Source organism: Dunckerocampus dactyliophorus, chromosome 8 (genome assembly GCF_027744805.1).
Source record: "Dunckerocampus dactyliophorus isolate RoL2022-P2 chromosome 8, RoL_Ddac_1.1, whole genome shotgun sequence".
NCBI classification, from domain to species: domain Eukaryota; kingdom Metazoa; phylum Chordata; class Actinopteri; order Syngnathiformes; family Syngnathidae; genus Dunckerocampus; species Dunckerocampus dactyliophorus.
This window is the reverse complement of record NC_072826.1, coordinates 30,423,240-30,443,817: the sequence shown is the minus strand read 5'-3', so window position 1 is coordinate 30,443,817 and position 20,578 is coordinate 30,423,240. Positions and strand designations below refer to the sequence as shown.

General features: G+C 43.5%; 3 protein-coding genes across 8 annotated transcripts in view; 2 read left to right on the top strand and 1 right to left on the bottom strand.

The window, feature by feature from the left end:
* Positions 1-15,120, bottom strand: part of arhgef25b (Rho guanine nucleotide exchange factor (GEF) 25b) — a 42,506-nt gene extending 27,386 nt beyond the window's left edge. For 4 of the 6 annotated variants that reach the window (XR_008572184.1, XR_008572185.1, XM_054783791.1 and 1 more), the window contains exons 1-2: positions 14,105-15,111; positions 7,886-8,094 (exon numbers count right to left, since the gene is read on the bottom strand). Coding sequence is in view for 4 of the 6 variants with exons in the window: in XM_054783791.1 (XP_054639766.1) it covers positions 7,886-7,895 (10 nt within the window). In the remaining 2 variants the exon portion in view is untranslated. Of the gene's footprint in view, positions 1-7,885; positions 8,106-14,104 lie in introns of those variants that run through there. The other 2 variants (XM_054783796.1, XM_054783792.1) reach the window with 2 other exon arrangements.
* On the top strand, positions 7,787-13,859 carry ankrd33ab (ankyrin repeat domain 33Ab). The gene is made up of 4 exons (XM_054783809.1): positions 7,787-8,148; positions 8,216-8,345; positions 10,509-10,649; positions 11,947-13,859. The coding sequence occupies exons 1-4, from the start codon at positions 7,894-7,896 to the stop codon at positions 12,762-12,764; spliced, it is 1,344 nt and encodes a 447-aa protein (XP_054639784.1). The 5' UTR covers positions 7,787-7,893; the 3' UTR covers positions 12,765-13,859.
* The window catches only part of LOC129186019 (activin receptor type-1B-like), an 11,194-nt gene continuing 4,521 nt past the window's right edge, over positions 13,906-20,578 (top strand). The window contains exons 1-8 of the mRNA XM_054783808.1: positions 13,906-14,133; positions 16,402-16,647; positions 16,888-17,154; positions 17,214-17,444; positions 18,438-18,605; positions 19,115-19,271; positions 19,331-19,458; positions 19,531-19,661. Of these exons, the coding sequence (XP_054639783.1) occupies positions 14,070-14,133; positions 16,402-16,647; positions 16,888-17,154; positions 17,214-17,444; positions 18,438-18,605; positions 19,115-19,271; positions 19,331-19,458; positions 19,531-19,661 (1,392 nt within the window). The 5' untranslated portion in view covers positions 13,906-14,069. The remainder of the gene's footprint in view (positions 14,134-16,401; positions 16,648-16,887; positions 17,155-17,213; positions 17,445-18,437; positions 18,606-19,114; positions 19,272-19,330; positions 19,459-19,530; positions 19,662-20,578) is intronic.

The following is a 20,578-nucleotide window of genomic DNA, read 5'->3' as shown; positions in this document are numbered from 1 at the left end:
GCCTCATCTCTCCATCAAACCAAACACCAGTTGCCACAAAACAAACAGAAACAGAAAACTTTCCTCCCCCCTGGAAACCCTGTTTGAGTTTACGTTGCTACTGTTTCACACCCTTCGTCTCTCTGCTAATTTTACTTCAGTTTAAGTGCTTTCTTATCTTATCTATGGAATTCCTCCTACGGCGGCAAAGGGCAAAAAAGTGAAGCAGACGTGCTTTTTAAGGGCCTTGGGTGCCTCGAAAAGTGCCGTATAAATTCAAATGATTCTTCTTCTTATTATTATTACTAAGCAACAAAACAGAACACAGTGATGTGTTTATTTCCACAACAGCACGTCAAAAACAGACAAAATATAGAATAAAAAAATAAAACAAGTGTATATATATATATATTATATATAATTTAAAAAACTGTATTACTAATATTTTGACTTTACTCCCATAATATTAACGGTTTTCCCCCCAACCTGAGCAGTGCTAAACAGTGTTATATATAATTCCAGAAAAAAGATGCATCTCAGCTTTGTCATGAAGGTGAAAAAAGCACATTCATACCAACCTCAGTCTTTTTTTCTCATATTTGCTGTTGTTTTTTGTAATTTTCCAAATATTTCAAATTGACTTCAACCGACCTTTTTTGTAATATTTTGACTTTATTCCCAAAATAGCTTTTTTCCCCAACCTAATGTTCCAAAAATTCAAACCTTTTTTTGTTTTGACCGTGTCTCATAATATTACGACTTAAAAAAACGAAAGTAATTTCTTTCATTATTTCAACTCTATGCCACTAAAATGATATTATTTTAAGTTTATTCTCGGAAAATTGCCACTTTTTCCCCATGAGAATAAAACTTTTTTACTTTAAATATATGGAATTGATTCAGTGTTTTACAGTGTTTTTTCCATTTCTGCTGCTGTTTTTTTTTTTTGGTTCATTTTCCAAATGTTTCAACTTGCGTCTTAAATAAGCTTCATAATTTTCCTTTTCATAATATTGCGACTTTATTCCTATAATATTTTCACTTTATTCGTACAATAGTTTGACTTTATTCCCGTAAGATTACAACTTTTCCCCAACCTAATTTTGCAAAAATGTAAACATTATTTAGTTTTGATTGTGTCTCATAATTAAACAAATAACATGAACATTACATTGGTAAAAATAAATGTAAAATATCTAGTATAAAAATAGAATACAAATATGAATGCATGCACGCGTAATGAATGAATGAATGTATTCGCTAGCCTGACAAAGAGACTCACTTTCTCCACCTCGTATCCCAGAAGTTGTTGAGTCCTCCCTCGTACTTTTACCTCCATTGTTGCTTCATCCCCCCTCATTTCTACACCGTCGTCTGTGTGAGCAGACAAGAGGAAGACTTGCTGCAACATCTTAGTCACTCTGATTGGCTTTCACTAAAAAACAAACAAAAAAAACAAGCGTCTTCAGGCCTTTTTCTTCTGTGAACGCATGAGGACAGCTGGTCGGAGGGCAGTGGGATTTGTCCTCAGGCCACTCTAGTGTGGGGGGGATGTGTCCAGACAGGCCCACACAGCCACATCCTGCGAGTCCCACGGCCTCATTGAAGCCTGTAAGCATCCCGGCTGCAGGCCTTGGAAGCATCCCCGTCACCATTTGGACTTGAATTGGTGTTCAGCCTGCAGCTCCATCTTTCATTTTCTATGACGTCACTTCTTTCTTATACATCCATCTGTGTTTTTCTTCACCCACATCCTGCCGTGCATGTAAGCCAGTACACGGAACAGCTTTTGGCCCTTGAAGGGAAAATGCTGCCTTGAGCCAACGTAGTAGAAGAGGCTGTCAAGGGACGCGTGTTTTGAACTTTCTCTCATGTTTGCTGGAAAGGAGGAGGATAGAAGGTGGCTTCAGGTTACACTCGGCCAACCACCCCCCTGCATTCTGCTTTTTCCAAGGGGGAACAAAAGATGCCGGGGAGCTTTTTGTGTTGGAAATCAGGGGAATGTTTACTTGTCTTTGGTTGTAAAAGCGTACAGTATATCAACAAAAAGGAGGCCAACCACTCTTCACTGGGAGAAAAACAACAAAGCGCTTTGTCTGGAATAGGGGTGGGATCTGCGCCACAGATGCAGCCCGTGCGTGCCATTTTTCAAGTGTAAAAAGAAGAGCTCCACCGTAAAAGGTAGAGACAACGACGCCGTTTCAGTTGAAATTGCGTGTGAACCCTGAGATGCTGAAGCTGAACTAAAATGTGCAAATATCCCAGAAACCGAGTCACCGACTGGGGATGGAACCAGCAACCATCAGGCTGTGAGACAGCCGCTTTGGACACGCGGGTTAAGATACCATGGAAAAAGCACACATTGACATGCAGACATCACAGAAGGCATCCATGCCAGTCAACGCTTCCATTGGCTGACGCACACGTTCATCTTCATGAGACAAAGAAGCCAGTAGGAGAAAACAGCGTAAAAGAGCACATCAGATCCCAAGCATGCTGCAAGGCGGGGGCCCCCAACCACCGAGCCGTGGGAAACATTCAGGCACAATAATAACAAATTAAAACAAACAAATACATAAGAATTGAAAAAAAATAACTACACCAAATTTGATATAGAAGGATATCATCAGTTTTGGAAATATAGGCCATTATTTGATAAAAAAAATATTAGTATTTTATTCATCTCACCCCACCCCCTCCGCATGCCCAAGGCCAAAGGTCACGTAAATCCCCCCTTCATGGCTGCCCCAGGCAACGCCTGTTACCACAGAATATCACAAATAATTTGATATTTGCCAGGAAAAAAGTTGTGAATTTCTAAAAATAAAAGTCATAAAATTACAAGACAAAAAGTCAAAAATGTTGAAAAAAAGAAAAAATGTTTCAATATTACCTTTGACCCCGTTTTCATAGCTGTCCCAGGCAACGCTTGTTCCATAAAGCTAACGCTTTTATTCTCCTAAATGTACGACTTTATTCTCGAAATCTTTAAAAATGATTTTTTTAATACTCTTTTTTTTCTGAAAAATTTCCAGATTATTTCTCAGATTATTTTAATAGTCCGTCGTAACAGGCATCGCCCGGGACAGCTACGAAAACACGGTCAAAGGAAATATTGCAGCTTTTTTTCTCGTAAATTTATGAAAATAACATTTGCACACTTATGAAAATAAAAGTGGTAAATGTACGAGAATAAAAGTGGTAATGTTACCTTTGACCAAGGCCAGAGGTCACATAGTTGTCATAGTTGCCCCAGGCACTGCCTGTTACGATGGACTATTAAAATAATCTGAGATTTCGTGAATAAAATTGGAAATTTTTCAGAGAAAAACGCCAACTTTATGTTGCCTGAGACGGCTATGAAAAGGGGGGGACTTATGTGACCTCTGGCCACAGAAAAGCACACACGCATACACATACATGTATCTTCATTCACTACATTTATTATGGTTCGGTATGAAAATTAACACGAATTAACAAACATCCATTGAAACAGAGTAAATTTACTAGACCCAAATATCAAAATTTCTCTCCAGTTTGTTTTTTCCTACCTCTACACCACATGTGTCAAAGTCGTGCCCTGAACGGCCGAGACGCTGCAGGTTTTCTCTCCAACCAGTTTCTTCAGCAGGTGATTTAATTGATGAGCTCCTTCCCTCAAACTGAAGGTGTTGATCATCAAAATCACCTGCTTTAGTGACTGGCTGGAAAGAACACCTGCAGTGTCTCGGCCCTCCAGGGCACGAGTTTGACACCCCTGATCTATGGTGTGAAATTACAATGCATAACAAGTCAAGTTCAGTGTTCACAAGGTATTTGTTATGATGAGGATCTACGTAGTATCAAAGTTAAATGCAGGGGCAGATCTAGCTTTTTTGAAAAGGGGGGGTGTGGAAATGGAGCGGGCGGTCTGGAGGCCCTCCCCCAGAATTTTTTTTTTTAAATTAGACCTCATTTCCTGCAATCAGGTGATATCTGAGGCCAATTTTATGTCCTTAATTTCAAGAGTTTGTTGTTATTTTTATCCTTGGAATATATCATTTAAGCCAAAACATTCTATTTATAAAATTACCCGTACTAGGAGAAACACCCATCTTAGCTCAATTTCCTGAAATATTTTCCAATTTGAAGCAGCTGTAAATTCCGAGGATTTGAGTATAATTTGATGTCACTGGGTGTGTGAGGGGTGTGTACAGCCCCCACACCCCTCTCTAAATCCGCACCTGAAATGCAACGCATACCTTTAGAAGTCAAATATTGTTGGCATTGCATTTTGTCGTAATCTAACAGTCTGGCCGGTCCTGTCGAAGTTCTCCTCGGTGAAATGACTACAACAGAGTTGTGATCTGGCTGCAGGAATCCACCTGTTTCTCCGCATATTTACTACCCATTGCTTTAGAAGTTAAACATTGCAGTGTGGAAATCTAAAGGAGAATAAGGGCTCATTTACAACTACTTAGATGAAAAGATGCTTACAGATTTAAAGTATCTATTTTTTAAACTATTTTTATTATTTATACGTCCCTTCTTGCGATTTTCACGAGTATCACGATTTGTGCAATTAATAGCAGCATAAGACAGCATCTCCAACTCCTCTTAGTTGTTCGGCTTTCTTGTTTTGGGTGAAACAACATGGCGACTTCTATACTTCCGGTGGCTTCAGGCCTCCAATGCGCAGCAAGCGATCGGGGCCATTCCAGTTTAGAGTTCAGTGGTGACAATCCTTTAGTCGGCAGCCCAGGCCCAGCCCAGACTAGCCTACATGTCCTGAAGGAGCTGAACATTTTAATGTTGGAATCTTTTGAAGGGGATTGTAAATGTTGAAATACAACGCTGTAGAATGATTGGTGAAATGCGTGACTATGTTGAAGCGTCACACGAACACTGAGGATGGAACCAGCAAGAACGTTACAGCAGAGGAAAACCTCACCAGCCATTTCATTTGTACATTCATTTTTAGCAGACTAAAAACTACGCTGGAAAGTAAAAATGCAGACAAATAAGTTGAACGATGACAGGCGGCTGGAGGACTGAACCAGCATTTGGTTGAGAAATGTGGGAGGTGTTAGCGGCCAAAAATGAACGTTGGAATTGTAAATGTTGTACTGTAAAAATGGAGAATGGTTGGTGAAATGCATTTGGACATTCATTTTTAGCAAAGTCCTCAGCATGGGGGACAAGGGAAAGGTCAGCTAGCAGAGGAACGTCCGAGGATTTGACGTCCAAGCCTTTGATCCATCGGCGGACGAAAGATGAAAATGACCAAAGCAGCAAGTAATCCTACCAAAGTACCAAAGCTAGTACTGTAAGCGGGATGAGCTAAGAACAACGTCTTCACCCCCCCCCCCGTCCCATTTTTATGTCACCGCCACAACATGCGGGACGGGGATGAGCAAAGTCTCTGGAAGAAAGTGCGAGGTGTCAGCTGCCCCGTCGGAGTGACGGAGGAAGTCGGGAGCGCTGCAGAAGCAGAAGTTAGCCACGCCCACTGATGGTTGCCTTTCCTGGTAAGTTCCATGTATTATCATTTACACCACGTATATACTTCCTGGTAAGTTCCATGTATTATCATTTACACCACGTATATACTTCCTGGTAAGTTCCATGTATTATCATTTACACCACGTATATACTTCCTGGTAAGTTCCATGTATTATCATTTACACCACGTATATACTTCCTGGTAAGTTCCATGTATTATCATTTACACTACGTATATACTTCCTGGTAAGTTCCATGTATTATCATTTACACCACGTATATACTTCCTGGTAAGTTCCATGTATTATCATTTACACTACGTATATACTTCCTGGTAAGTTCCATGTATTATAATCATTTCCACCACGTATATACTTCCTGGTAAGTTCCATGTATTATAATCATTTCCACCACGTATATATTTTAAACTTGCCGTTTTCATTGGTATTTTTGTCCAAAGCTGCTCAGTCATGTGATGTTGCGGGTGACAGCAATTTGATGGAGAAGGTGCAGATTGCAGTAATCCCTGGTTTATGCTGGTTCACTGGTTCCAAAGTGGGATACCTTATTGATAAATGGAATATTTTGGTAGTTAGAACATAAAAGAACGTTGTAAATACACTTTTTAACATTACTAGAGCCCTCTAGACATGAAATAACACTCCTATAGTCACCTTTACACTCCTATTACCCAATATAGTAAACATCATAAGACAAAATAAGACATATATAAGTAGAGATGCACGATATCTTGTTTTTCAATCAGATACCGAAAACTGTCTGCTTCTCAAGACCGATCTGATAACTTTTCAAATGAACAGATGTAAGTGTAGTTAGTGCACACCTGGAGGTAAGAAGGACTGGAAGAAATGACGATTTGTTGATTAGTCTTCATGAAATATGATGACAAGACTACTACCACATCACTACTACTACCACATCATTACTACTACCACATCACTACTACTACCACATCACTACCATCAGAAGAACCAGAGTATAGAGGGGGAGGAGCCACCTGCTGCGGCCCAGCAAGGTACACTGTATTCGGGCACACTTTCCAAGCAGCCAGTGTGACGCCACGGAGGTCTCTGGCAAACCTTTTGCACTTTTCAAACGCTGCGGCGCTGGCGTTTCAGGTGGCTGATCAGGTTCTTTGTGTGCTCCATGTTTTTTTTCCCCCTCGTTGCGGAGCATTTGGTACAACGTCCTTCCTCTTAAAGTGAATGCTTGTTTACAAGTGAGCTCAGAGGAAGTTACGACAGGCCGTTAACGTCAAAGGCAGGAGGGAAAAAAAAGGAGCATTTGATTTGCTCACCCGCACAGTACGGGTAATCTCGCCTCAGTGGAGCGTTTTTTTTAAATTTTCGATCATTTGAGCTATTTTTAATGTTATCGGATTTATCGGTATGACGTCATAATTCTCTCATATCAGCCTGATAATTGTGGGTGCACCTGTACATATAAGACAGAAATAAGACATGTGCTGGTGTGCGTTCATGTAAATATGTTCCGGTGTTGGCGAGGAAGTGATGGCGGAGGTTCAGAGTTTAAGTTTACCTTGCTGTTGGTACTAATACTCTTAATACTAATGAAATAATAATGAAATAATATGCTAATGTTAGCATGCTAACACTTAGTAGGCCAGCCCTAAGTGTTTCTGTGAGTTTGTACTTATAAAAAAGGCTCAAAAGGCTACTATGCTAACTTTAGCATGACAACATGCTAACGTTTAATTTATGCAATACCTAGCATGGTAGCGCTAAGTGTTTGTGTAAGTTTGTACTTATAAAAAAGGCTAAAAAAGGCTACTGTCCGTTAGCGTGCAAAGCCTAGCATGATAACAGTAAGTGTTTCTGTAAGTTTGTACTTATAAAAAAGGCCAAAAAAGGCTACTGTCCTCGTATGTACTCAGAAAATATTGCCAACAATGGAATATTGCATTATTATGATGTATGATTAAGATTGATTTTTATACTGTATTCATTAGTGCTCTATTTGATCTCCAAAAGTGTTGACGATAATATCGTCTGGCGTCAATTTGTGGGACAATAAACATTTGGAAAAGCGCCTGCATTGTTTGGTGCGGCGGTGAAGTAGTTCCCGTGAAAAGCAGGTGTAGAAAACAAGCCGCGAGGTAAAAATGCTGCAGTTTACGAGAGCCACGTGCGGTTATTCTGAGGTGTGGCGTTCTTCCCGATTTAGCCCGCCTGTGCGCTCAGCCAGGCTTTTAATTCCTGATCCAGTTACTGTGGATGTGCGTGAGGACCCTCCGGTGGCCACGCCCCCACTGCATGCCACCCAGGTAATGCAGCCGTAATCCCCCGCTGATGCTCTCTTCAGCAGGCGCGTCTCCTACGGCCCGGCTGGAGCGCTTTGACCGTGGAGAAGCAAGAAGCACGAAGCTTTGATGTAGCCACCTCACCTGACTCCATGGCCTCGGCAGCGGAGGACCCTCACCTGGGTCCGGGCCCCGACGAGGAGGACGGGTCTTCATCGGGGTGGGACTCAGACAGCATCCTGTCCGACGACTCGGCGCTTCCAGACTACCCGCCCGGGACGTCCGACGGGCGCACGGCATCCACGCTCTACCAAGCGTGCGCCCGCAACAGCCTGGCCTCCCTGCGTGGGGTCCTGGAGAGAGGAGTGACACCAGAGGAGGTCATGGAGTTGGACATCAACAACCGGGTAAGGCGCTCCGTCACGCTCGGAAGACGCTGACAACTGACAGACGCCTCCGTCCCGTCCCGTGCAGAACGGCTTGATGGTGGCCTGCTGCAAAGGCTTCCTGGACATCGTCTACGCTCTCAACACCTGCCCCTACATGGACGTCAACCACCAGGACCGCGAAGGCAACACCGCCCTCATGATTGCCTCACAAGCAGGTGCCTCAAACTCAACACTGTCCCCCCACTGCCCGCTTTTGGACAAAAATGGAAAAAAAAGTGTAATTTTACGAGAATGAAGTCATAATATTAGGAGGAAAAATAAGGTCGTTTTAGTAGCAAAAACTTCAACTATTAAAGAAAAAGTGGTAACATGACGAAAAACAAGCAAAACAAGCAATAAAGTTGCCATTTTTGCAAAATGAGGTTGTGGAAAACGTTGCGATGTTACGTGAATAAAGTCCAAATATTCGAGGAACAAAGTCGGAATTATGAGAAGAACGTTTACAAAAACAAAGCTGGAATGGCTGGAAAATGCAAACAGCAAAAATGGCTAAAAAAGCAGCTAACAATAATGTTGGAATGTTCTGAGACATCATTTCAGTAGCATCAAGTTTAAAGCTAATATCACAAAAAACAACCAAGACATCCTAATTCCTACGAAATCAGGTTGCCATGTTTTGGGAATAAAAAACGTACAAAAAGAAAGTTGAAAAAGTTGGAGCATTTCAAAAAAACAACGGCAAAAATGGGAAAAAAGCAGCTGTGATTTCACAAGAATAACGTCGTAACGTTATGACAAACTGAACACACCATTTTAGTCGCATCGAGTTGAAACAGTCAAGAAAAAAAATGTTTTTTTTAAGTCGGAATCTTCGGAGAAACAAACAAAGCAAAATAAAGTTGTTGAAGTTAGAATGCTATGCCAATAAAGTCGAAACATTGTGGCAAGAAAATGTACAAAAAGAGAGCGGAAATGGTGAGAAAATTGAAAAAAACAGCAAAACAAACAACAGCAAAAAAAGGCTGTAATTCTACCAGAATAAAGCCAAAATATGTTCTGATTCCAACTAGAAAAAGCGGAAATTTCAGAGAACAAACTCGTAATATTGAGAGGAAAAATCATGTCATTTCAGTAGCATAGACTTGAAATATTAAAGAAATAAATAATAATACAAGAAATAAACACACCTAAAAAAAAAAAAAATATTTTGGGAAAATTGTGGTTGGGGAAAAAGTCATAATATTATGAGAAGAACATTTACCAAAAAAATTGTTGAAATCCTGGGGAAAATTAAAAAGAAACGACAGCAAAAATAAAATAAATAAAAAAAAACAGCTGTAATTTTATGAATATAAAGTCAAAATATTCCAAGAAAAAAGTTGTCATTTTAAGAGAATAAACGCGTAATATTGAGAGGAAAAATGTCATTTTAGTAGCATAGAGTTGAAATATTAAAGAAAAAGTAGGTTGTTTTTTTTTTAAGTCATAATACAAGAAAAATTAAAAGAGAAAAACTATACTTTTTGGAAAATTAGGTTGGGGAAAAAGTCATAATATTATGAGAAGAACATTTACAACAAAAATCTTTTTGAAATTGTAGGAAAATTAAAAAGAAATGACAGCAAAAAAAAACAGCTGTAATTTTATGAATATAAAGTCAAAATATTCCAAGAAAAAAGTTGTCATTTTAAGAGAATAAACGCGTAATATTGAGAGGAAAAATCACGTCATTTTAGTAGCATAGAGTTGAAATATTAAAGAAAAAGTAGTTGTTTTTTTTTTAAGTCATAATACACGAAAAATTAAAAGAGAAAAACTATACTTTTTGGAAAATTAGGTTGGGGAAAAAGTCATAATATTATGAGAAGAACATTTACAACAAAAATCTTTTTGAAATTGTAGGAAAATTAAAAAGAAATGACAGCAAAAAAAACCAGCTGTAATTTTATGAATATAAAGTCAAAATATTCCAAGAAAAAAGTTGTCATTTTAAGAGAATAAACGCGTAATATTGAGAGGAAAAATGTCATTTTAGTAGCATAGAGTTGAAATATTAAAGAAAAAGTAGGTTTCTTTTTTTAAAAAAAGTCATAATATGAGAAACAAAAAAACATTTTTTTTAAATTAAAATTTTTGGAAAATTCGGCTGGGGAAAAGGCCTAATATTATGGGAATAAAGTGTAAATATTATGACAATAAACTCATGATGAGAACGTTAAAATATTAGGAAAGTCTGTAAAGAAATGTGGTCAAAAGAAGAGCAAAGAGTGAAGTGGATGTTAACAATGCAAAGCCTTCTGGTACGTACAGGATACTGGAAGTTCTTAGCCCCCATCCTGAGGTCATAACAAAGGTACGTATGTTGCCTTGCTCCCCAGGGCATGCCAGCACGGTGATGTACCTCCTGAACTACTATCCCGGGATAGACACCGAGATAAAGGACTGTCGTGGTTTCACAGCCCTCATCAAGGCGGCCATGACGGGCCGTGACGACGTGGTGGCGGCGCTGGTTATGGCAGGTGAGGCCACATCACACATCCAACAGCTTTCCAGCAGCAAAGAAAAAGCTGCTGTACCATGAGACCAAGCTGGCCTTCATCCCATTAACCTGCAAAGGTGCATCTTCCAGAATAGCCGGCCAGCGTGCTGAGCTGATCATATTCTAATCCGCCACACCGCCTTCAGGATAGGGATCATACTAGCAGCTCCCAACACTCACATCTAATCTCTGCACTTTCTCCCACAGGACGCTAATCTCCCTGTGGGGTGGGGCTTGGGGTGACATAATGATGTCGTTGTCAAATTTGCATAACTGGCTGTGACGCGTTGGCAAAAAGTGAGTCAAAAAAAGCAAACACACCTCGGTTTTAGTTCATTTGTTCCAAAAGAGGAAAACCAAAGCCAAGGAAAAACACTACTTTTTCATGGAACTCCAATTCATCCTTTCCCGACACCCAAAGTATTACAAAACTAGAAAAGCACTCGGAGAGCACAGACCTCCGCCAAGCGCCATACTTCCACCATACTGCGATTTACAGCATAAATATTAGTCCTACATTTGCTTACATTCCTTGACCATGGAAACATACCATGGAAGGGTTTGAATGACTTGCTAACATGCTAACGTTAGCATGATAACACCTAGCATAATAGCGCTAAGTGATTGTACAAGCGCCTACCTCTGAAAATGCTAAAAATGTTAGTATAATTATGTGAGCACCTAACATGATAGTTCTGTATGTCTGCTTAAGTTTATATTCATGAAAATTGCAAAAAAAATGCTAGTATGCTCATGTTAGCATTCTAGCAATGCTACCATGCTAACTTTACCATGCTGACACCTTGCATAATAGTCTCTACCTATGAAAATAGCTAAAAATGCCATTATGATAATGTTAGCATTCTAGCAATGTTAACATACAAATGTTAGCATGCTAAAAGCTAGCATGACAGTGCTAAGTGTTCATATAAGTATCTACCCATAAAAACTGCCAAAAATGCTACTATGCTAATATTAGCATGCTAGCAATGCTAACACATAGCATGATATTGGTAAGTGTTTATATATATGTGTCTACCCATGAAACTAGCAAAAAATGAAAGTATGCTAACATTAGCATGCTAACATGGTGTCTTTGAACGCAACCTTTCATGGCTCATGGTGACCAAGTTAAAATGTGATGCAAATGTTCTAGATAGTAATCCAGTAAAACTGGGCATATTTCACACATAGTTGCAAATGGTGATTAATCACGATTAATTTGACTGACATATTTAATCATTTGACACATTGCTTGTGTGTGTGCGTGCGTGCAGGGGCTGACATTCATGCGACAGACACCAGGAAAGGAAAGTGCGCTCAGGACTGGGCCCTGAAAACGGGGCGCTACGAGACGCTGTATCGTCTGCGCCGCCTCACCATGAGGCCAAAGGCTGAGCAGTTTTGTGAAAGCTTCGTCCCGGAGTGGCCCGAGCTGCAGCAGAGAGTGGCCAAGGCCACGGCGGAAAAGAGCACGCGGGAGAGAATCAGCCAGCACATCAAGACCACGTTCGGGTTCCGATTACCTCGTGACCCCGAGGACAACGGGGTTCTGGACCACATGGTGCGCATCACCACCAGTCTCCACAGCCCGCTCGTCTCCACCGGGTGTCGTCCGCTGTGCCCGACCAGCCCCCCCGAGGTGGGCAGGAGGCGCCTGGCCGTGCCGGAGCTGATGACGAAACACTCGCAGCGGGAATTGGAGGAAAGTTCAGTCTGCCACAGCGACGGCTCCGCGTCGCACGTGGTTCCCTGCGTGCGCTCTGCCGAATCCGTCGACACTGCCTGCTGCACCGACGGCGAGAGGAGGGGCAGCGTCCTCTCGCTGGCCTCCACCAAGGTGGCGTCCACGTTCATCCCCCGCAGCATGGCCAGGAGGAACAGCGTCTTCCCCTCCGGGTGCATCCCCCAGATCAACATCAGCAGGCCGGCAGAGGCCACGCCCACAAAAGAGAAGAAGAAGAAGAAGACGGACAAGGGCTACCTGGAGCTTCCCAAGTGGAAATATAAGGAGCATAAGGAGGAGAAGAAAAGGGCGGAGAGGGAAAAGACAGAGAGGGAGAAAAAAAGAGACAACGCCAAGCGCAAGAAATGACCCCTACGGTTAAACCAAGTCTGAAGTGGCCCCGGCGCTTCCAAGCCATGCTTGCAGATGTTCACACTTTGACAGGTGCTAACTTGTTGATTCATCTACCTCACGCACGTGCATGTGCACGTGCACGCTACGTACGTCACACATCAGCCCAACGTCCTTCCCGATCTGGGATCCTCATTCGCAGGAAGGCTTCTCACGTCCCCCGTTATTCTTGGTTGGTGCATCACGTCAGTGGAGGGCTCATCAATCACAACACACGCAGGCAAAGATCATCTATTTCACACAAGCGCTCTGCTGTTTTTAGGAACCTCTTGCACAAATGCGAGTCAAAGATCCTCTACATGACAAGAGCCTTCTGCTGTTTTGAAGACCCAACTACTACACAAACACGAGCCAAAGATCCTATAAAAGACAAGATTGCTGTTTGCCACAAAAATGCTAGTCAAAGATCCTCTATACGCCAGGAGCGCTGTGCTGCTTTTAAGGCCCGACTCCAAAAACACTAGTCGGAGATCCTCTATACGACAGGAACGCTGTGCTGTTTTGAAGCGCAGACTGCAAAAACACTAGTCAAAGATCCTCTATATAACAGGAGCACTCTGCTGTTTAAGGCCCTACTACAAACATCAAAGATCCTCTACGTGACAGGACTACTGTTTTTAAGGACCATCTGTAGAAATGCTAGTCAAAGATCCTTTACATGACAAGAGCCTTCTGCTGTTTTGAAGACCCAACGACTACAAAAACACGAGCCAAAGATCCTATAAACGACAGGATTGCTGTTTGCTACAAAAATGCTAGTCAAAGATCCTCTACACAGCAGGATTGCTGTTTTCAGGTACCTGCTACAAAGTGCTCTATATGATGTGAGGGAAATTCTATTGTTTTTAGAAATCCGCTGCAAAAACGTCAGCTCGGCACTCAACTTGCGAGGCGGTCTGATGTCTTTCACGGGCCGGTGTGGCCCGCGGGCCACCAGTTGGCAACCCCTGTTCTATATGCACATTGTTTTGTATGGGAAGAGCGTGTTATTTGTCAATCCCCAAACAAAGATGATGACTTGCACATATGTAGTGAACGTGTATTAAAAGTGACAGCAGTCATTGTCAAACTGTTTTATTTTCATGACTTCCTTCCAAGATGGATAAACAATGAGCGTGTTGTGCTTTCTTGGTGTTGGAGGCTGTCTGTCCTGTCATGTGTCCTCCTCTCCTCATGCTAGCTAACTGACTTCAGTTAGCTTGACGCGCTACGATGTAGTGGAACGCACCCATAACGGAAAACAAATAAACTTATGTCCTCATTATGGCATGTTTGGGAATCACACGGGCGTTCCTCACCTGCCTGGTCCTACGGCGAACCTGTGAAGGTGAGTCCCAATATTGTTTTTGTTCCACCTCCGAGCCGACCAGGCGGACCATTGTGGCGTTAGCCTCCAGCGTGCTAGCTTAGCTAGCCTCGTGACAGGACCGGGAAAACAAGCATTTGGTTATTTTGTGTACACCGTTTTAAAGGTACGTGGTAGTCACATGACTGTATGTCGCCTCCATAGTGTATCGTTCCTTGTGCTGTGTAGATAATAGGAGTTGACATCGTCTTATCAGTGTGATGACTTACTATGTCAGTAGGCTCTATGTTTTGTCTTGGTATTGTTATGTAAATATAGTATACCCTGTATAGTATATGTTAATCATCTCCTTGTGAGGACGTTCTTGTTTGGGGAAATCAGGGTTAGGGTTGTAAATGACAAAAACGTGACCAGTCCTTCACTTCATGGTCGGTTTGTTGGATCAGAGGTAGACAGAATATCAACAAAAATCTAGGGGGAAAGTCTTAAATAAAGCTTAAAAATGCAAATTAACCACCCCCAAAACTACCTGTCCATTATTATGATTAATATTGTCATTTTTATTCTTTAATAAGCCGTATTTGTATATTACCATCGTTTTTTTGGGGGAAAAAATGGTTTAGTTTTAGTTCGGGGCAACTCAAACTGGCTGACGACTGTCTTGCAATTCCCTTCCAAGACGCTAGGGAGCAGTGTTTTCCGGAGCAAGCGCAACCTGTGTTGTTGTAGTTGTAGTAGTAGTAGTGGTAGTGAACAATGGCGAATGAAGCCACATCCATCCACACTGATATCATTGCATAATATCACGCCACATTTCACTCTGGGGAACAATAACAGCATTGGAACGCAAGAAAGAGTTCAGAATTAGATGACTTTTTTCTCGTAAATTTATGACTGTATTCTCGTAATTAGGGATGTCCCGATCCGATCGGCTGCCGATCCACTGTATTTTGAAGATGGGATCGTCTTCCACCCTGAGATTGGACCGTATCGCGTTGGTAACTCCAACATGGTAGGTTCGGGAATGCTCCTCTAAGCGACTCCCGCCACCCTCAGGAAGAAGAAAAGGCAACACCCCCATGCAGACATGTCCGCGGTGTGGCGTGGTGAACTTAGTGTCACGTTGGATGTCAGATATCGGGCTCTGTAGCTACAGCGGCAGTTCCCCCTCGCTGTGCCCGGACTGCTGTGTCATGGTGCGGGGAGCTCACACACAGTGGGGGAGCTCCGTGGTGGCCAACGGGGGGTGTGGTAGATGTTTCAGGTATGAACTTAATGCCCCCCCCCCATGCGAGTAATGGTCTCACCTTGGCCACCCCAATGAAACATTTCTGGCTCCACCACTGCTCGCACAGGAAGTACAACACTGAACTGGTTGTTGATACCAGGGACCGTCAATAAATGACGTATATACAGTATTCTATTTCATACCACAAATGGATGTATAACCCTGTCACATGATTAGTCCTACCCTCAAAGTATTTTGCATGCCCATTTTTTCCAATTGGATCTTTTATTGGATCTTTTATTGGATCAGGGAGCTGACTCTCAGAGGTTTGTTCCAAAAGCCAAACAATATGGTTGGTCATGCTGTGGAATCCAAAATACTTTGCCTGCATTATTTGGAACGCTTTGAAGAGCTATTTTCATAACCATATTCAATTCCACACATTCATGTTTGGAATAAAAGTTTATTATTTAAAAAAAAAAAGGAAGGATCGGCTCGGAAGCCAAACAATGTGGATGGGGACGTACCTACTTGTAATATTTCCAGTTTTTCTTGTAAATGTATGACTTTCTTCTGGTAGTGTGGCTTTTTTCTCACACATTTATGACTTTATTCTCGAGATCTCCAATGATTATTTTCTCACTGCGGCCCTGTATCATACATCCTGTATCGTACATCCTGTATCGTACATCCTGTATCGTACATACACAATACAAGATGTTCAATTCATTTCAAATATAAAATCATTTAAAAAATATTTCATAATTATATTTGTATTTATTAAATGTATTAATATTTGTATTTTTTTTTAAAAATATTTAAGTCAAGTCCTTTTATATATTTATTTTCAACCCTGAAGTGTCTTGAGGTAGCGGGGGTGATTTAAAGTACAGCCCAGCTAATACACAACAACAACAACAACAACATGTGAAAATGGTATTTTCAACAATAAAAGAATAGGAGAAGCATGAAGATAAACGATGAACTGTTCTAAGAATGAAAACTCCACTCCCAAGTCACACATGGCTGCTTTTATTCTCGGCCATGGTTTGTCTCCACAGCTCTCTGGTGTAACTGCACCACGGCCCGCTGTGAGAAGACGGGCTTCCGCTGCGAGACGGACGGGGCCTGCATGGCCTCCACCTCCTCCATCGAGGGCCACGAGCAGCACGTTCGTACGTGCATCACCAGGGACAAACTGGAGCCTCCCGGGCAGCCTTTCTACTGCCTGAGCGCGCAGGGCCTGCTCAACATCCACTGCTGCTACAGCGACTACTGCAACAGCATCGACCTCCGAGTGCCCTCTGGTGAGAACACAAGACACGCCCGTGCCCGTGTGTGTGCGCATGTGAGGGACCACCGAGACTTTGACAACTTGACAAAAACTAATCAACGTGCGCACATGCAGTGCTCGCAGAGTGCCGGTTGTGTCGTTAGCGCAGATGCCGTGATGTCATCCAAACGTAGAACGTGGAAGGAGACGCTGTGATGTCTGTGCTCTCGTTTCATCTCGCTGTGCTGGCGTAAAAGCACGTCTCTTCCTTCAGTGACCACCCGGCCGGGCCCCGAGGGAGGGTCGGGCCCAGGCGGCTCGTGGGGGCCGGCGCATCTGGCCGCCGTGATTGCGGGGCCGCTGCTCCCGCTTTGTCTGCTGCTGCTGGTGGGCGTCTGCTTGTGTCGGCGCCGGCGCCGGGCCTGCGGGCTCAGACAGAGGCTGGAGCTGGAAGATCCCTCCTGTGACAACCTGTACATGCCCAGCGACGGGACCCTGCAAGACCTCATCTACGATCTCTCCACGTCTGGTTCGGGCTCAGGTGATTCTAGAAGCACGTGAGCACTTTGAAGTTGGCGGTGCTGACTTAGTGTGGCGCAGGTCTGCCTCTGTTTGTGCAAAGGACCGTCGCCAGAACCATTGTCCTCCAAGACGTCATCGGGAAGGGGCGCTTTGGCGAGGTGTGGCGAGGCCGCTGGAGGGGCGGCGACGTGGCGGTGAAAATCTTCTCCTCGAGGGAAGAGCGCTCCTGGTTCCGCGAGGCGGAAATCTACCAGACCATCATGATACGACACGAGAACATCCTGGGCTTCATCGCCGCTGACAATAAAGGTGCCACATCCGCTGATTCTAAACGCGCGACCATGGAACACACCCCCAACCAGGCAGACTGAGAGTCCAGAGCACCAGCCTTCTAGCTAAGAGGCTTTTAGCTCGATGGCTAGCGCTCTCGACTCTCATTCTACAGACCCTGGTTCGAGCCCACGTGGGAGAGTGTAACGGATGCCAGCTGACGCAGCTGTGCGCATGTACATTGGTAAACCTCACTTCCCGACACCTTAAGAGTTTTGCTGGACATCAGGTTGGCAGCTCAGGGCTTTTAGCTCGATGTCTAGCGCTCTCAACTCTCATTTTATTGACACGGGGCAGACTGGACCAGGCGGTTGAGTGGTAAACCACACTCTCCGACACCTCAAGTGTCACGCTGGACATCAAGTTGGCAGCTCGGGGCTTTGAGCTCGATGGCTAGTGCTTGCAGCTGTCATTCTAAGGACCCTGGTTCTAGCCCGGGTGAAACCTGAGGCTGGTCGGACCAGGCGAGTGAGCGTAACGGATGCCAGCTGACGGAGCTGTGCGCATGTACATTGGTAAACCTCACTTCTCGACACCTTAAGAGTTGCGCTTGGAGTTGGTGGAGTTGGTAGCTCGGCTGCTAGTGCTCTCAACTCTCATTTTCCGGACCCTGGGCGGATCACGGTGGGGAGTGGTAAACGGCACTCCCTGACATCTCAAGAGTCACGCTGGACATGTAGTTGACAGCTGGGGGCTTTTAGCTCGATGGCTAGCACGCTCATTCTGCAGACACTGGTTTGAGCCTGAGCAGAACATGAGGCTGGTTGGACCAGTGGGGTCAGAAATACTTGAAGAAAACCCAAGCGAAAGATATTTGTCATTGCTGCTAAGCTAACTACGCTTATGTAGAATGAATGGGTTGAGAGCGTAAACAGAGTGTGGACGAAGTAGAAAACATCAAATATCCTCTAGAAAATGTCTGAATGCTCACTGCGCCTTAATTGGAAACTCCATGAGTCTTTCTCTGCGTAGACAACGGCACATGGACTCAGCTGTGGTTGGTGTCCGACTACCACGAGCACGGCTCCCTGTTTGACTACCTCAACCGCTACTCCGTCACGTGTGAGGGAATGATCAAACTGGCCCTGACAGCCGCCAGCGGCCTGGCACATCTGCACATGGAGATCCTCGGGACACAAGGTGAACTCCCTTTGTTCTTCCGTCGTATGCTTGAAAAGAATTTGTCTCAGGGACTCGAGCTCCATCATACCGTGCTTGGGCCCACGTTTGGGCTATGAAAATGGCTAAAAATGCTACTATGTTAGTGTTAGCATGATAGCAATGCTAATATGCTAACATTTAGCAGAATAGTGCTGAGTGTTTATATATGTGTCTAGCTATGAAAGTGGCTAAAAATGATACTATGCTAAATTGCTAAAGGTAGCATGCTAACACCTACCAGGATAGTGCTAAGTCTATATACGAGTGTCTACCTGTGAAAATGGCTCAAAATTCTACTATGCTCATGTTAACATGCTGACGTTAGCATGCTAACACCTAACATGATAGTGCAAAGTGTTTGTGTCTCCCCATGAAAATAGCTAAAAAGGCTGGTATGCTAACATTAGCATGTTAAGTCAGCTGGGTTAGGCTGCAGGTCACCCGTGACTAGAAAGAGCAGTTGTCAGGTTCATGTGTTCTCTTTGCAGGAAAGCCCGGCATTGCACACCGAGACCTAAAGTCCAAGAACATCCTGGTGAAGAAGAACTGCACCTGCGCCATTGCGGACCTGGGTTTAGCTGTCCGTCACGACTCTATCACAGACACCATCGACATGGCCCCCAACCAGAGAGTGGGAACCAAGAGGTGTGTCAGCACAACAGCAAAGTAAAGGATGAGCTGGAGCTGCTTGTTTGTCTCCACAGGTACATGGCTCCAGAGGTCCTGGATGAGAGCATCAACATGAGGCACTTTGACTCCTTCAAGTGTGCCGACATCTACGCTTTGGGGCTGGTCTACTGGGAGATCGCGCGGCGCTGTAACAGCGGAGGAGGTGCACCACCTGTTTTGGCTCGGGCTATGCCAGCTGTGTGATCCAAACTCAGGTGTGGTCCTGTGCTGGCAGGTGCCCATGAGGATTACCAGCTGCCCTACTACGACCTGGTGCCCTCCGACCCTTCGCTGGACGAGATGAAAAAGGTGGTGTGCGACCAGAAGATACGACCCAGCATCTCAAACTGGTGGCAGAGCCATGAGGTAACCGCCTGTCAACACGATGCCTTCAGGGGCTGCATGGACATACGAGTTCTATCAGACGAAAGCCTACAAGTCCTTGATGGGTTCCTTTACGCAAAGTTCATAACCGCTGGGGGGAACCATCGCATCAGTTAGACCACACATCCAGGTTAGGCGCACGTGCTCGTGCATGAACACGGGTTTCAGGTGTCATGCTTGCCCAAGACTGCTACAAATGATGGAGCTTCACTCAATATGCTAGATAAGATACCGTGCCTGTACAATATGGTAGATAAGATACCATTTGGTAGATAAGATACCATATGGTAGGTAAGATACCATATGGTAGGTAAGATACCATATGGTAGATAAGATACCATATGCTAGATAAGATACCATATGGTAGGTAAGATACCATATGCTAGATAAGATACCATATGGTAGATAAGGTACCATATGTTGGTAAGATACCATATGCTAGATAAGATACCATATGCTAGATAAGATACCATATGGTAGATAAGATACCATATGGTAGGTAAGATACCATATGCTAGATAAGATACCATATGGTAGGTAAGATACCATATGGTAGGTAAGATACCATATGGTAGATAAGATACCATATGGTAGGTAAGATACCATATGCTAGGTAAGATACCATATGGTAGATAAGATACCATATGGTAGGTAAGATACCATATGCTAGGTAAGATACCATATGGTAGGTAAGATACCATATGCTAGGTAAGATACCATATGCTAGATAAGATACCATATGGTAGGTAAGATACCATATGGTAGGTAAGATACCATATGGTAGGTAAGATACCATATGCTAGGTAAGATACCATATGCTAGATAAGATACCATATGGTAGGTAAGATACCATATGGTAGATAAGATACCATATGGTAGATAAGATACCATATGCTAGG